This window comes from Equus quagga, chromosome 2, assembly GCF_021613505.1.
Source record: "Equus quagga isolate Etosha38 chromosome 2, UCLA_HA_Equagga_1.0, whole genome shotgun sequence".
NCBI lineage: Eukaryota > Metazoa > Chordata > Mammalia > Perissodactyla > Equidae > Equus > Equus quagga.
In genome coordinates this window covers 51321363-51338743 of record NC_060268.1, presented here as the reverse complement: position 1 = coordinate 51338743, position 17381 = coordinate 51321363, and the positions used below count along the sequence as shown (strand labels likewise).

General features: G+C 33.6%; 1 protein-coding gene across 8 annotated transcripts in view; it reads left to right on the top strand.

Moving 5' to 3' along the window:
• Window positions 1-8359, top strand: part of ZNF280D (zinc finger protein 280D) — a 116983-nt gene extending 108624 nt beyond the window's left edge. For 6 of the 8 annotated variants that reach the window (XM_046653190.1, XM_046653187.1, XM_046653185.1 and 3 more), the window contains 2 exons: window positions 3810-3865; window positions 6255-8358. In XM_046653190.1, coding sequence (XP_046509146.1) covers window positions 3810-3865; window positions 6255-6879 — 681 coding nt within the window. In that variant the 3' untranslated portion in view covers window positions 6880-8358. Of the gene's footprint in view, window positions 1-3809; window positions 3866-6254 lie in introns of all 8 variants that reach the window. The other 2 variants (XM_046653189.1, XM_046653192.1) reach the window with 1 other exon arrangement.
• Window positions 8360-17381: the final 9022 nt, after the last annotated feature.

Sequence of the window (17381 nt, the reverse complement as noted above, 5' to 3'; positions counted from 1 at the left end):
TTGTATCAGAATTTTCCTTTGCCGCTTTCTTGTGTTGGATGTCCTGTTTCCTGAACCACGAGTTCCTGTTTTCTTGGTTTACTCCTTATTTTGGTGAAATGTACACCTCCAAAGGGGGGCATCTTTTTTCACTCTTTGTGTATCTAAAGCTATATTTACTGGCAGGATAGTTGGGCTGAAGTACATAGAAAACAGTTTTCCTGTGCAGTTTTGCAAGTATTGTTTTTGGTGAGTCTGTTGCTGTTCTTGCTCCAGTTTCTTTGTATTTAGGTAATTTTGTCTTTCTGGCAACTGTAATGGTTATGTCTATCTCCAGTGTTTTGAAATTTCACAGTGATATGTTCACTCATCATCCATTTTTCATTTGTTATGGTAGTCATCAGACAAAGCCTTTGTAATTTAGATATTTTTGTTTGGGGGAAGTTCTCTTGTATTATTTATTTGGTAAATTTTCACTCTTATTTTCTCTGTTCTCTTCTTTTTGAAACCCCTATTGATCTAACATTGTACTTCCTGCATCAACTCCTCTAATTGTGTGGTACTTTCTTCCATCTATTTTGTCTGTTTAGTTTAATCTTCTTAAAAAGATTTTCTAAACTTAGTTACTTATTTTACTTGCCATGTATTTAATTTTGAAGAGCTCTTTAATTTTTTTGTTTATTCTTTGATTGTTCTGTTTTCATAGTTTTTGTTCTTGTTTAAAGGATGCAGGAACATCTCAGACCTCTCTGGAGATAGTAAATATGTATTAATTTTATATATTTTTTCTTTTGTTTGTAGTAATGTCTCTGATATCTCCAAGTCTCTTTATTTATTCCTTTTTGTTTATTTTGATCTTTCTGAATTTAAAGGATGTCTTCAATTGTGTGGTGATCCTTGACTGTCTATACATATTAAAGAATGAAGCACTAAAAAGTTTACTGAAAACAGCATGGTTTTAGATGAGGACAGTGCTGTCTGGTACAGTCATACAGGTTGTGCACTACGAAACTCCAGAGGGCACTATTAACATATACCCCTTAGTTCTCTCAAAATTTATTGATATTTATCATATTAGAAATTAAAACTCTGAAATTTAAAAAAATATTGTTACTTAAAAATAACAATAATAAACTCCCTATATGTTAACATAAATAACATATTTTCTCTGAACTGTAGTTATTTTTTAAAAGAAATTTAATGAGAAGAATGGCATTGTTTTACACTTTTACGTATCCCTTTAATGTCTAGTTAAATAGAAGAAAACTGGATTCTCTTGTCTGTGCATTTAGTCTGTTGTGATATGTTATTTTGGTTGAAATGTGTGAAGAATATTGAGACTCACTGAATACTTTAATAGCCTTTTCAGATAATTATGATTGTTCTTCCTTGATGCTACATCAAAAGTAGATAAGTGGAAGTTTTCTTACAGGTTTGTTGCAGTGTGCAAGCTATCACTGAACTTTTTCTACTTGGTTCCATTAAAATCTGTTGTTCTATCTTACACTTTGATTGGATCTTTTATCCAAGGATGATTTTATAACATTGTGTGTTGGTCATTTGGAAAATATTGGTTCACTGAGTTAACGTAGATCTTCCAAGGGTTGACATGTTTCATTATATAATATCAAGTAATCACATTCATTAAGATTAGGATTAATCTCATCAATAGTGGATATAGGTTTTCCTAAAATTTACTTTTTGCTTGAATTTCATTACTGGTAGCAAATACTGTCAGTTGTTTTCTTTGATGTGACAGGCTCACTTTTTCAATGTTTAAGAAAATGTCTACTAAATACCCAAGTCTAAATTTCTGTAGTTTGACAGTCATTCTTTAAAATAAAAATGACGTTCCATGAAAAATATGTGGTTATGTTCAGCTCACAACTCAATCATAGAACCAGGTGTTTTCAGTATACAGTAGCAGTGCGTTATGCATACTTGCTATTTCATCATGCGCAACATTAAAAAGACATGAACTGAAGGATTGATATTTAATAAAATTAATTTTACTTCTGGTGTGGGCTGGTGAGGAATACAATGATTACTACTACAGTTGTGATTTAGTGCCACTGCCTTGATTCGTGTTAAGATGCCAGCATTTTTACTCACAACCGATGTTGTACCAAGAGTTTTAATCTCCCATGCCTCCTGAACGTGTCTTGGAGGCCCCAGGTGTCTAAACCACACTTGGAGAACTGACAATGATAATATTGTGAAGGTTGCCTCCTGGGTTAGTGCACTGGACAACCTGCACAGTCTGCGTGGGAATTGTTTAAACTTCAACATAGGAAAATCAGGTGCTGAGCTGACTGAGTCTTTGGTGGGGAGAATGCTCTCAAAGTCTTTATTGGAAATCTTTCCTTTGGGGCTAATAATTTTTTTCAACAAGGAATCTTTTAGATTCCAGCTGGGGGTGGTGGGATGAAGAGTGATTCTTCTGACTACTGGCATTCTGGGAGCCAGGCAGGGGGAGAAGGACTGTGGGTCCTTTTATTCAGTTTATGGACTTTTACTTAATTTTTCTGTTTTCTCTCAGTACCTCATGCCTGCCTTTTGCCATTCCTGGCGTTCGCAAGTCTAGACTGTCTCCAGTTCAGCAAGTTAACAGCCTTTAGCCTCTGTGGTAGGGGAAAGGATAGGTTTGTAAGTTGTGGAAAGAGCATTTAGATTCCTCAGCAGTCCCTTGTGCTTCATTTTTGCCTTTTATGTACTGGATGTGGTACTGAATTCCTCCAACTACCAGTTCTTTTAGGTTCTCTGAGTAAACGGATTCTCTTCTCCTTGCACTTCCCACTCAGCCATTTAGTTGTAACTTCTTCCACACTGTGAAGTCAGTTTTCACTCTTCTAGCCACTTTCCATCTAAAAATTTGTTGCGATCTCTTTGGCAATTAGTATGCTTTGGTGTTTCATCGGTCTTTGTGAGTGAAAATGTTTTATTTCTTTGCCCTCACTTTAGCAGGGTTTTGGGAGAGTGGGGAAATAAATATATGTGATTACTACGCCATTGTCAATTTTCACAGACTTGAGTCAATCACTGTAGTGGTTAAGAGCCAGGCCTAGATTTGAATCTTCGCACTTCCTGAGGTGTTGCTTTGGACCCTCTACTTAACTCACGCAGTCTCATGTCTCATTTGTAGACATTGAGTTTATAATATCGAACACGAGGATTAAATGAGATAGTGAAGGTAAAGTTCTTAGTATGCTACCTCACACGTCATATGTGCTCAGTAATTGGGAATTGTTATAAACTGTTAGGTTGGCCTCTGGCTTACTGAAGTTTTATTGTATTCTTTCCTCCCCATGAAGCATTTAAAATAAGCAAAATATTTAATTTGTCTGTCATTTAATATTACTTGGTTTGACAGTTGGAAGGGTTACCGTGACTCCAAATATGAAATGATAATTTCGCAAATGTTTTATCTGAGTGTCTGTACTTATGTTTGTATAAACACTGTGAATGCAACTTGTTCAAATTCAAGTTGTGTTTTACTCGTTTTCTATTCAAGTAATATGGCCCATATTTGAAAGACAGTCTAAGGAAAACAGGTATTGTTCTAACTGGATAACTGTTTCATGGCCTTGATTCAGAAGCTTTTGATACACTGAAATTCTTACTGATTTTTTAAAGAGAATTTTTAAAATTCTGCTTTTAATTATAAGAATTATTCTCGTACATACTTTAGATTAAGAAATTGTTTTTCTATTTCTTTAGTGTATCAGATTGCACACTTAAGTGCCTTTTATCCAGAAAGTTTAGTATAATAAAAGTAGTTTACTTTAAGCATAGCCATGAATATAAAAGAAAAATATTATTAATCATTTCAGGAAATCGCAAGATCTAATATGGCTGAAGGAGAAACAGAAACATCGACTTCTGAAAGGTAAATATAAAGAAAAACTGAATCTCTTGAAATTCAAATAAATGACACTTGAGCTGCACTATTTCAGTTAATTGGCAAAGGGCTATTTAAATTTTTGTATATGGTGTTACTTTCAGTAATAACTTTTAAGTATAATATTTTGAAATTTTAATACAGCAAAAATATACTATAGATCCTTAGTTTTGAAATCTTTTAAACATGTAGAGTACATTTTATAAATTGTTAAATTTTAAATGTACTTATTAGTAAGTAAAATGTCAACAGATTTTAATTGCCCCTATTAAATGACAACACTTATAAGATGCTACAAGTTACAAGATGGGGACAAATTGCAAATAGGTAATCTTACATTTTTTTTTTTCCCAATATTTTCAAAGAAGCTACTTCTGTGGTGGAATCTCGAAAGTTTCAAAATTCAGGGATTGGTTTTTAAAAATTTAATGTTCAGGTCGAACACTAAAGAACACAAGACATTTCACAATCTTTTTTAGTAAAAGAGAATCCAGCATTCTAATTAGAACTTTATTTCAGATAAAGATAATTTTATTTTGTTTTTTAAATTAAATATTTTCCCCATTGCTTTCTTTATGCTGTATACTTACAGTACATTGCTTATTAATCTGGTGAGAGTAATCTATTCCCCCTGAAAAGCAAATTAGGGAGTAAGGCCTTACGAAGGTGTTTCTTAGACTTTACTAGAAAAATTATCTAGCGCTTTCTTCACCCAGCATTTTTCCTAAAATTGTGGGGGAGTTGTGAGGGGAGGAAGTTAACAAAAATTCAACTAAGGAGTTAGAAAAAGCAGACTAATCACCTCTATATTATTTAACATTTTCTGTAAATTGTAAGTTAGTCCAATAAAATCTAAACAAGAACAAGAACTGTACAAATTTCAATGAGGAAAATATTGTAATTATTTTTGCAGATGATGTAATTGACCTATAAGATCCAAGAAAATGAGCTAAGAATGATTGAAATTAATAAGGGTATTAATTAAGGTAGCTTGGTGTAAAAATCAAAATCTTTTGTATATACCAGTAACATGTGATTGCAAAACATAATGGACAAAAGAGTTAATTCATAATAATAACAAAAATGAGAAATGTGCAGGATCTAAATGAAGAAAAACAAAAATTTACTGAGATAGGAAATAATATATTAATAACTTGCATGATAGGCCATTTTCCAAATTAATTTATGGGCTTAATTAACGTTTAGTTGAAAATCCCAATGGGATTTTGTTTGGACTGACAAAGTTTAAAGTAAGATTCATATTTTTCTGTTTACTAATACCATAATTGATTTAATTATTGCCATCATTAGATATTAAGTTTTTTCTGTATTCACTGTTTTAATGAACATCCTTGTACAAATATCTTTTACATTTTTAAACAGTTAAATTTAGGAAGAAGAATAGTAGAATGTAGGTGATTTGCTTTATTAGATAATAAAGTACATTGTTAATGTATAATTGTTAAGACTGTGTTTTATTGGCCCAAGAATAGTCTAAAGACAGATCAGAACAAAATAAACACCACAGCAACAGTCTTATAAATATAGATTAGTAAATAATAAACACTACTTGATAGCACTGCTTTATATTTCGGAAATTCATTGGGAAAAAGTCTAAATTCCATGTGCATTAATATAAGAAATAAGATGCATGTAATCATTAAATTTATTTTTGGTAAAATAAGCCTCATTACATCTAGATAAAGGGCTGGAGGTCGTCTTAGAAGTCTTCTGTTTCTAATGTTTTATTATTCACTAAGTAGTTTCTGTTAACACACCAGGGCAAGAGTAAACACACGGATACACACACACTCAGAAACATCTATGTATACAAACACACGCACCTATATCTATGTATGTAAGCATAGCATATTGTATATTTACATATATTTTTTAGTCATGTGTTTGTCTTTTTATATTAGGCTAATAAAAATTAGAGAAATGTTTGTGAATGCTTATCTGATTTTGCATAGGGAGACACTAAGCATAAGAGGATATATAAATCGTAAAAGAAAAGTGTTTTTTTTCCAAATATATTCATTCCTTATCTATACTTTTACAAATTAATAAGAATGCTTAAATTTTACTAAAAACAGGGAAGGGTGTGAACAGATGGAAATTAGAACAAGGGCTAAAACCAATTGATAGGCTCCCCAGGTCTCCTTTTAATATGTGACTGGAGTTTTTCACTCTCTTGCCTGAAAAATGACCACCTCCTAAATTGTAACATCATGGCAAGGACTGAGGACATAGATTTTTTTCCTTTTGGGTGAGCAAGTGTGTCTTGACTTTATTTTTTAGAGCATGTCTTATTTTGCTAGTGTTCAAACATACTGTGTTATGAAGGAATAGATAATAAATGGCTTTATTTTTTCAGTAAACAAGATAAAGCTCCTTCAGAGGAAGAAAAAAATGGATGTGATGCAAATGCATTTGAAGGCTCATCAGTAACAAAAAGGGAAGAAAGCATAACAGTTTCAGATAAGGAAAATAATGCCTGTCTTGAAGACCAGGAAACTGGCTCAAAGAATATCTTCAGTTACAATTCAAGTATTGGTGCAGATAAAATGGAAAAAGAAAAACCAATAGAGCACATTTGTCAGGAAAGAGAGTTGAAGATTTGCCAAGGTTCAGAAAACATAATTTCACGCGATCAGGTTGAAGATCACAACTCTAGTGAAGCTAGGTTTTCCTCGAAGAATTTTAAGGATTTGCGGTTAACATCAGGTGATGTTAGCATTGATCAGTTTTTGAGAAAAAGAGATGAACTTGAATCTGTTAGTTCGGATGTTAGTGAGCAAGGCAGTATTCATTTGGAACCTTTGACTCCATCAGAGGTACTTGAGTATGAAGCCACAGAGATTCTTCAGAAAGGTAGTGGTGATCCTTCAGCCAAGACTGATGAAGTAGTGTCTGATCAAACAGATGACGTTCTTGGAGAAAGTAGCCCTAGCACGACAGAGACAACGGTAGACCTGGCAGATGAAAAAGAAAGAAGTTGAAATTAATTAGTCATTCTAAGTTTTAGTATACCAACGGTAAGAGCATTTGGAACAGTGCTATCAGGTGAGCTCAGTGGTGCTGTTAATAGAATTCGGAAATAGAAAAATGTGAGGGAGGTCATTCATATACTTTACCAGTATGTTCAACCTAGGTTATTAAAGAAATCAGTTCACCAATAATAGCGTAATTAGTATGGATTTCCAAGAGGTTTTTAAAACATGAATAGGATTTTAATGAAAGTTGTTTATAATGGGAAAGTCTCATTTAACAGTTTTCAAGGAAATGGAACACGATTGCCCATATGAATTGATTATTAGAATATTAGTTATATTAATAAAGCCTTTGAAACTTCCATCAGTCAGTCCTAAACTAAAAATCCTTATTACTGATGTATCCTTTTCAGTTAACTTAAAGAGATTAGGAAACCACATACCTTTTGGAAATAATTGATTTAAAATAATGGCTGATTGGCATTGTTAATGAAGCCTTTATTTTGAGTATGATGCTGGTAAATGGAGCATGCTTAGAGTGCTAAATTAATTGATCTAATAAGAATTTGGATGAATATAAACTTAATTTTGGATTTAATATAACATTCCAGACTGTCAGAAGCATGTAAACCGAATATCTGAATCTGTGTACCTCCATACAAGTGTTAGCCTGCCAGGCTGTAAGCTTACCTTAATTAAACTTTCAGTGAAAGTGAAATTATGAAAATATAAATTTATATTTGTGCTTTTTGTCATTGTGTAAGCTGTGCAGAACTCCCTTGATGTACTAGTTGTATAAAGTAGAAACCCATTGTTGAAACTCCTGTAGTTATTATGCTTTTAATATTGTTTTAATGATCTTCTTTAGAAATAGACCCATAAAAATGGTCTGGAAACCAAACCAAAGTATGGTATAATGTAGATATTGTAAAGCAGTAAACTGAAAACATGTCCTGGCTTGAATTCAGCCATGTTTTTCTTTAATTGTAAAATAGAAACTTCAAATGGGACCTAAAGCAGTGATGTAAGAAATTGGTTTGAGATATTTAGCCTAATTTATCCATAAGATGGCTGCTAAATTGGTTTTTCAGTTGTTTTCTATCATCTAGAAAATAATAGATATAGAAATGAATAATATGAATAACAGTAGTTTGCTTTGAAGTACTACTAAACTTTTATTTAAAATGCTACATTTTTACTTCTTAAAATTGGCTTTGAATTCTTAAATTTTGTTTCACTGAATGTTAAATGTTTTAAATGGCTATTAAAATTCTGCTGTATATAGTAGTTTTTGAGTAAATATTTGCAATAAAAATCTGTCCCTGAATAATTTTATTTTTCAGAAAACTGCTTGAGTCGGATTACCTTTGGCGCCTTTAGAAACTATATAGTCAAGGAAATTTCATGTTAAAGTTAGTGATAGGACTTCATTCTGTATTCTTTAATTGATGCATGATTTATTTTAAATTAGGACTTAAAGTACAGGGGAAAATACTGCTAACATTTACAGAGAATAAATTTGCTTTATGAATTCTTTCAGTTCAAGAGAAATATAATTTAATATTGTAGTTTTCTATCTGCTCAGTAAATTAAAGAGGCTAAATAGGCAAAATATGTTATAGACTTATTTCCTTGAATTTTTTTTGTTGGGGGAGAGGCAAATATTTTCTTCTTTCTTGCTCCCAAGAGAAGATAGAGTGGGGGGACTCATTAGCTGTCACCTTTCACCTTGTTGAAACATAAATCTATAGTGGAGATTTTTTGGAGTAATTTAAACCTTAGAAGAGCAGAGAGGAGAAAAAAAGTTTATGTAAGGACCACTTTCTGAATCTCATTCAGTTGTTTGGCGAGCCTATCACCTAGTGCTACAAAACCCTAGACCATTGTGCTGAAGTAAGTCTCTAAGTGACACGAACCTCTTTTGAGCTTTGGGTTGTTCCTTCTCCTGCCCCTATGTGCCTTAGAGTAGTGGTATTCAAAGTAGCTGATCAATAACTATAATATCAGTAACTAATAATATCCACTGTGAGAAAAGGAACCTGCAACAGACTGTAAGTCCTTCATTGAGAAAGTCTGGCAATGAAAACAAAAACGTAGTGGAAATAAACGTTGTACTTGGTAAGATAATTAGTTTACATTCTCACACAATTTCCAATCTCATTTCTGATCAGGAACAAACATTTCAGGTATGCAAACCGAACCTTTGAGTAAGCAGTGCTTTAGAACAGGGGTGGGCAACCTTTTTCTGTGTAGGGCCAGATAGTAAATAATTGTGGGCGTTGTGGTCACAATTATTCAGCTCTTCCTTGTAGCATGAAAGCAGCTGTAGAGAATATGTAAATGATAGCCTGTTTTTGTTCCAGTAAAACTTTATTTACAAAAACTAATGTTGGCTGGATTTGGCCCGTGAACTGTAGTTTGCTTATGCCTGCTTTAGAGTGCTTAGACTCCCTGGATGTGATATGACCAGTGATGCACTCTAGTGACTAAGAACTACCTACCAAGGTGCCTTAGTATATTATAGTTCCCTGTTAACTAACAAGAGAATTAGGATTGATTATAAGTGCAGTTCAATGACATTAAGAAGCATTATGTTGATTTTGTGGGATGCACTTTTAATTTACATTGAAAATCTCAATACTGTATTTATTTGTGTTATTTCTTCCCCTTTGCATCTCTCCAGTGTTTTAGGGAGGAAATTTGAATTGATCTCACCCCATAAATTTTTTAAGAAATTTAAAATAAACATTTTTTAAAAGGAACTGACAAGATATGAGTTACCTTGTTTTGGCTCTAAGTAAAAAGATGAGGAAATCAAATATCTGGATAATTATTTACCGAAGGTTACAAAGCAAATACTTGAACTCATTTTGAGCTGATTCTAAAGTTAGTGTTTTCTACCATACCTATAGTTTCCAGCATTTATATTGAATGTCCCTTTTTAAAATAAATTACTTTTTGCAAATAACCTTCCCACTGATAGTACTAATTATAGTTTTATTTATTATTCCTACAGTGATTATATGTATATGGAATGGAGGACTTCTTAACTGAAAAAAGGGACCTAGTGATCTCTTATATTAACAGAAATTGAGAAATTTTACCTCAGGAGGAGAGCTTAGCAAATTACTTTATTAATAAGAAAGATAACATGTAATTTAAAGATATACTTTATATAATAATTATAGAAGTTTTAACATCATTACATTTTTGTAGGCTTCTGTAATGTTATTTTTTCATTTCATAGTTGACACGATCATTTTTATTCCATCAAAATTGTTATTCTAAGACCATTCACTTATGCTGACTTCAATGAAATGGGACTTATATATGTATATAGGTACTAAAAAAGGATTGCAAGTGTTTGCTTTTTACTAGATTACTATAACACTAAGACTTTTTTTTTCAGCTAAGATATGAATCACTTAATTTACCTATTTCTAACCATTAAAAGACAGAAACAAGTATTTTTTTTAATAAGGCACATCTGCAGATCCATATAGACAAAGTGAATAGTCAAATAGATTTTTTAAAGTCATGGCAAGGTTTAATTTTCAACTTCAAAGCTATAAATTAAAAGATACTTCACTCGGATTATCTTGAAAGGAATTAAACACATCTATAGCAACAGCTGTAACATAATCGAAGGATGAGGTATCCTGCATGAAATTACTTTTACAGTTAGCTAAAGGTAAGTTTTAATTGCTTGTTTAAAGTATTATAAAATCCACCTTCATTATTAAAAAACTATGTTAAACATAATTTAGTCTTCTTTGATGACAATCTGTCATCATTATGAAGATTATTAGGTGAAGCTATAAGTGAAGCCAGAGCTGCCGATGTTAATGGCCTGAAAAACTGCTGATCAAGGAAGTTACCTTGGATTTTGGTCTCTAGAAAATGCTCCAGGTACATCTGGGATCATATGACTTTTCCAAAAACAAGAAAAATTGACTGCATTACTCACCCATCCAGCCTCTTTTTTTTAAAATTGAGGTACAATTAACATAACATTATATTAGTTTCAGGTGTACATTGTAATGATTTGATATCTGTATATGTTGCAAAATGATCACCACAATAAGTCCAGTTAACATTCATCACCATACAGTTCCAAAAATTTCTTTTTCTTGTGATGAGAACTTTGAAGATCCATTCTCTAGCTACTTTCATATAGGCAATATAGCATTATTAACTATATTTACCGTGATGTACATTACATCCCCATGACTGACTTATTTTATAACTGTAAATTTGTACCTCTTGACTGCTTTCGCCCATTTTGCCCACCTCATTAGCCCTCCTCCCCTCTGGCAACCACCAATCTCTTCTCTGTATCCATGAGTTTTGTTTATTCATTTGTTTTGTTTTTTTAGATTCCACATATAAGGAGATCATATGGTATTTGTCTTTCGCTGTCTGACTTATTTTATTTAGCATAATACCCTCAGAGGCCATCCATGTTGTTGCAAATGGCAAGATTTCATTCTTTTTTATGGCTGAGTAGTATTTCATTATATATACCATATCTGTATCCATTCCTCCATCAATAGACACTTAAGATGTTTTTGTATCTTGACTATTGTAGATGCTGCAGTGAACATGGGGGTGCACATATCTTTTCATATCAGTGTTTTCATTTACTTTGGGTAAATACCCAGCAGTGGAATTGCTGGATCATATGATAGTTCTATTTTTAATTTTTTTTGAGGAACCTCCATACTGTTTTCCATATTGCCTATAACAATTTACATTCCCACCAAGAGTGCACAAGGGTTCCCTTTTCTCCATATCCTTGCCAACACTTACTTCTTGGCTTTTTGGTAATAGCCATTCTAACAGATGTGGGATGATATCTCACTGTGGTTTTTATTTGCATTTATCTGATAATTAGTGATGTTGAGCATCTTTTCATGTACCTGTTGTCCATCTGTATGTCTTTGGAAAAATGTCTATTTAGATCCTCTGCCCATTTTTTAATTGGATTTTTTTTTTTTTGCTCAAGTTGTATGAGTTCTTTATATGTTTTGGATATTAACTCCTTATTAGATATATGAGTTGTAAATATTTTCTCCCATTCAATAGGTTGCCTTTTCATTTTGTTGATAGTTTCCTTTGCAGTGCAGAAGCTTTTTAGTTTGATATAGTTCCACTTGTTTATTTTTGCTTTTGTTGCCTTTGCTTTTGGTGTCAAATCTAAAAAATCATTGCCTTCACTGATGCCAAGGAACTTACCACCTGTGTTTTCTTCTAGACGTTTTATGGCTTCAGGTCTTACATTCACATCTTTAATCCATTTTGAGTCAATTTTGTGTATAGTGTAAGATAATGTTCCAGTTTCATTCTTTTGCATGTGACTATCTAGGTTTCCCAGCATCATTTATTGAAGAGACTGTCCTTTCCCCATTGTATATTCTTGGCTCCTTTGTTGTAAATTAATTGACCGTATATGTGTGGCTTTATTTCTGGGCTCTCTCTTCTCTTCCATTGATCTATGTCTGTGTTTATGCCAATCCCATACTGTTTGATTACAATAGCTGTGTAATATAGTTTGAAATCAGGGAGTGTGATGCCTCCAGTTTTGTTCTTCCTTCTCGAGATTGCTTTGGCTATTCAGAGTCTTTTTTTATTCTTTATTTTTTGGCTATTCGGATTCACCAACATCTTTTTTTAAATGACTTTTCCCTCCTAAACATTAGAGTAAAACATGCCACTTGTGGAGAATTTGGAAACCATAAACTATAGTTTTAAACTTTTAAAATATTTTAAATCTTTATCCACTACCTTAAAAACATGATTTTAATTGCTCTGTATCACAAGCTAGCAAACTATGACCCACAGTTGAGCACCTGATTTATAAACAAAATTTTATTAGAAAACAGCCATGTCATTTGTTTATATATTTTCTGTTCTCCTTTGCACTACAAGAGCATAGTTGTACACAACAGAAACCATGTGACCCACAAGCCGAAAGGATTTACAGTCTGGCACTTTAAGAAAAAATTTGCCAACCCCTGCCCTATATTTTTATATGGGTATATCATAATTTTATAACCATTCTTTTATTTTCACTATTATAAACACTACAGTAAAGCCCTGAGGTCATAAATTGTGGCCCACATTTTTTATTACCTGTACTAGACTTCTAAGTGTGCAATTTATTAGATTGAAGAGTATTCAGTTTTTAAGTTGAAAAATAAATACCCATACTTATTTTAATTCTCTTTCCATAATACTTATGGAAAGCTGCTTGTCCCGGCATGAACTCCTAAAAGTTGAGTTTATTCAACTAGATTTTTTTTCTTTGACTCTTCAAAAAAACAAAATCAACTTTTTTTTTTTTAACCAAATGTGATTTTCATTCCTGCTATTCACCAAATATTTTTAGAGTGTGTCCCTGTAACTAGTTCCTGGCCAGTGAGTTGTAAGAGAAAGTGAGTGATTTCTGGTTTGGGGCATTTAATTACTGATCTGAGACTCTTTAAAACCCTCTTTCCCCTCTTACATAGTGACTTGTTATATCTGAGATTGTGATTGCTTCGTCAGGCTGGGTTCCTGAGGGACTATGAACAGAGCCTCCCTGTTTATTCAGATGGACATGTACCGAGGGAGAAATAAGCATTTTTGTTTTAAGCTACTGCAGTTAGGGAATTTTTGTTTCTACAGCATAACCTCGTCTATCCCAACTGGTAAGGAATCAGTCCTGAAAATGAAGTGCTGCCATTAAAAAAACAGAAACCAAAACTGACTAGATTGAATTACATTGTACTGGCTTAGGTGGCAGATCGCAAGGCTACATGAGGTGATCCACATTCTGCTGTGGTGAAAGATTTGGTAAACTTGCCCACAATATAGTCATGCACCACGTAATGACATTTTGGTCAATGACGGACTGCGTATACGATGGTGGTCCCATAAGATTAGTACCACATAGCCTAGGTGTGTAGTAGGCTTTATCATGTAGGTTTGTGTAAGTACACTCTATGATGTTCATATAATGATGAAATTGATTAATGACGTTTCTCAGAACGTATCCCCATCAATAAGCAACGCATGACTCCACTGAAGACAAATAATATATTTAATAAAGTTGTATTTCTATTGGAAGAGTTTGGATAGCAGAATGGTAATAGTATATTTTGGTTACTATATTAGCTGCATTTGACGTGGTATTTTAAGAAAGAAATGAACTCATATGAGAAATGGTGGGTTTGCAAGTGGGAACAAAGGAGAATAGAAGAAGTCCAAAAATTCAGATACTTGCAGGGTTGGAAGAGGCAGCAGCTTCTCAGCCGCAACCAGAAAAGGAGAAGACTTTTAAGTAATAAAGCTTAATAAATCAAGAATATGGCCATCACGTGAATTATTTAAATTTCTAATCAGGTTAAGGAGAGGCCCCTGTAGTGCTTCTATGTGGAAATTCCTTCACAGAATTTCTTGGGAAATTTATATATTTTTCCAAATCTCAAGACAAATCAGTCAAGAAATTGGTAAAACAGGAAGAAGTATTGTAACTCCTGTGAGAATTAAAGTTTAGTAATCAATTTAGAACTATTACTGGTTTGAAGGAATCCACTGAAGTCAAACCCAAAAGAAAGAACAGGGAATGCTGTCAAGTGGAGTCCAGGTGTAAGGTCAGCCTTTCCAGGAACTGGAACGTGAGCACATAGAAGTGGTCACAATCTTATCACTCAGTCTTACTTATAGCTGTTGCTCTAAGTGTGTGTTCATGCCCTTGACTGCTTCTAATGATGAGTCATTCTTGTAAGTCAAATAAATATTAATAGGTTTATATACATATTGTACTTCATACCAATTCTACCAATGGTGTTCCAAGAACACATTGTGGAAGCAAAATTATTCCTTAAACTGGCAATTTTGTCTTGTGATTCACTGTGGTGCTGTTACCCTTGATAGGAGATCCAAATGTAACGTTAAATTTGTTGGCATTTCCCAGAGTATGGTTATTTGTCAAAGGATACTATGTTTTGAAAATACTTTAACAAGAAACACAAAGAAAAGAAGTAAATGTTTTAGAATATTCTGAAATGAAATTATAAACTAATCTAAATTAGTAAGAGCAATATCAATTTCAACAGCCAGACCAAAATCAGGGGGAGCAGACAAAATATTTTCATCATTAAAAAAGGAAAAGAGGGGCCAGCCTGGTGTCATAGTGGTTAAGTTTGGTGAGCTCTGTTTTGGCAGCCTGGGTTTGCGGGTTCAGATCCTGGGTGTGGACCTACACCACTCATCAGCCGTGCTGTGGACACAACCCACATAAATTTGAGGAAGATTGGCACAGACATTAGCTCAGTGCTAATCTGCCTCAAGCAAAAAAAAAGAGGAAGATTGGCAACAGATGTTAGCTCAGGGCTAATCTTCAGCAAAAAAAAATAAAAAGAGCTGTGAAGCAACATGTAACGTAGCAGAAACTTGAAGACGTTTTTTGAAATCCTTAGCAACTTGACTAATATCAATGCAAAAATGAAAAAAATTTTCCATGTTTGAAATATTTGTTACAAAACAAAAATAAAGACTATCAGATAGGGCAGTTAATGCATTGTATATTTTTAAATTTCATTTTAAAAATAACTTTTAAACATATTTGTGGTACTTCCAATTTCTAAAATGATTTTTATTTGGCGTGTATGTTAATGTTCCTTCATTTAAAATGGTTTCTGTTATCAAATATCTATCTCAGGTAGAGATAGCGGTATTGAAATATAGTCATGTGTTGCTTAACAATGGAGGAAATGTTAGGTGATTTCATTGTTGTGTGAATGTCATCGAGTGTACTTACACAAACCTAGATGGTATGGCCTACTACACACCTATGCTATCATACTAATCTTATGGGGCCATTGTTATATATGTGGTTTGTTGTTGACTGAGATGTTATGTAGTGCATGACTATATATAATCTTGTCACAATACATTGGTTCATATTAATAAAGCATACATTTATTATTATGTATTTTTTAACAAAATTTCTGAAACATTTAGTATAACTATCACAGAAAAATGATTAGTTGTTTATTATGTTCACATAACTTTTAAAATATAAGTATAGAGTTATGAAAAATACAGAATGATGATTCTGTTTAATTTGGGACCTCCTGAGAATTCTCAGAAATTTTGATTCCTCATTCCCACATCCTAAATATTACGTGTCAGGAATTGGGAATACCAATGCCCAGTAAATCAGTTTAGATAGACAAAATGCCTTAGGAAACGGATGCTAAAATGTCAGTCTTCTACCAATGCCTGATGGGCTCAAGCTATTCCAGTTAAGTGTTATGGAGGAACTGAGGGGAGTATGACTTTAAATTGTGCCTGTAACATTGGCTCATTCCTAATTGGAATCATACAAATAAGAAGCAGAATATTTGTATTGTCAAAGAAACCTTGAGCTGAAAGTTTATGACTGTTCAAGACTTAAAATGACCATTGGGTCCCCAGCATTCTACATGAGGTAGCAGATTAAGAAAATTGATTGGTCCCCGAATAGAACATATTCCCCAATGTCCACCTCAGATGTGGTCAAGAAAGATAAAGAAAAAAGGAAGGACCTCCTGAATGGTGAGATCAATAGCCTTGGACAGCAGTGGATTGGGGATTTCCTCCCAGCCAGCAGAATCAGGTTCTAATCAAGGACTTTTTGCACCCCCAGTGTACAGGGTCCTTGTAGCGGATAATTGTTTTGGGCCAGTGACGACTCTGTGTCTCCCATCTTTCCTTTTCTGAATAGAAGTGTTTATTACAGTTTTCGATCTGTTTCAACCTTGTATATGTAAAGGACAGACAGCTTCTTAGATCATAGGTCAACAAATCAATAGGAGACTTGTGCATTCCATCCCCAGATTTAGAGATTAGTGGGAAAGGCTGAACTTTCAGCTTGCTGCCATTGATTTAATGGGACTTTTGAGTTGTCTTTCCTCAGAAAAGAAAGAGTGTGGTCTGGCTGTAAGAAGGAGGGTGCACTGAATAACTATTGACCAAAAGGGTGGTCTGTGATAGTCATTTGGGCTATTCACCATTTGGTTGTAGTTCTCCCCAGAGAATCAGACACATAGCAGGATTATGCTTCCCTTATGGTTGGGTGAGGCCATATGTCTGGGTCTGGCCTGTGAATTGTGGGCAAATATGACATGTGTCACTTCTGAACTGGAGTTTTGAATTGCCAATTTGAGACCTTCTAGACTCTTGTCTTTCCTCTGATTTGTTTATAGGCAACATTTGAGATGGTGGTTTCTCTGTCATCTGAGTAACTATGATGAATAGACGAGTCACCATTCCAATTTGCAATGGACTTTTAAAATGAATGAGAAATAAACCTTTGTTGCTTTTAGTCATTGAGTTTTAGGGGTGGTTACTACAATGTTATTCTAACCTATCCTGACTGATAACAACATTGTGAAAATCTTTTTATGCTAGTATCTAAAGACCTATCTCAGAATATTGCTAACCCTTTTTAGATGTCTTGGCGCTTCTGTCTTTTACTATGCAAT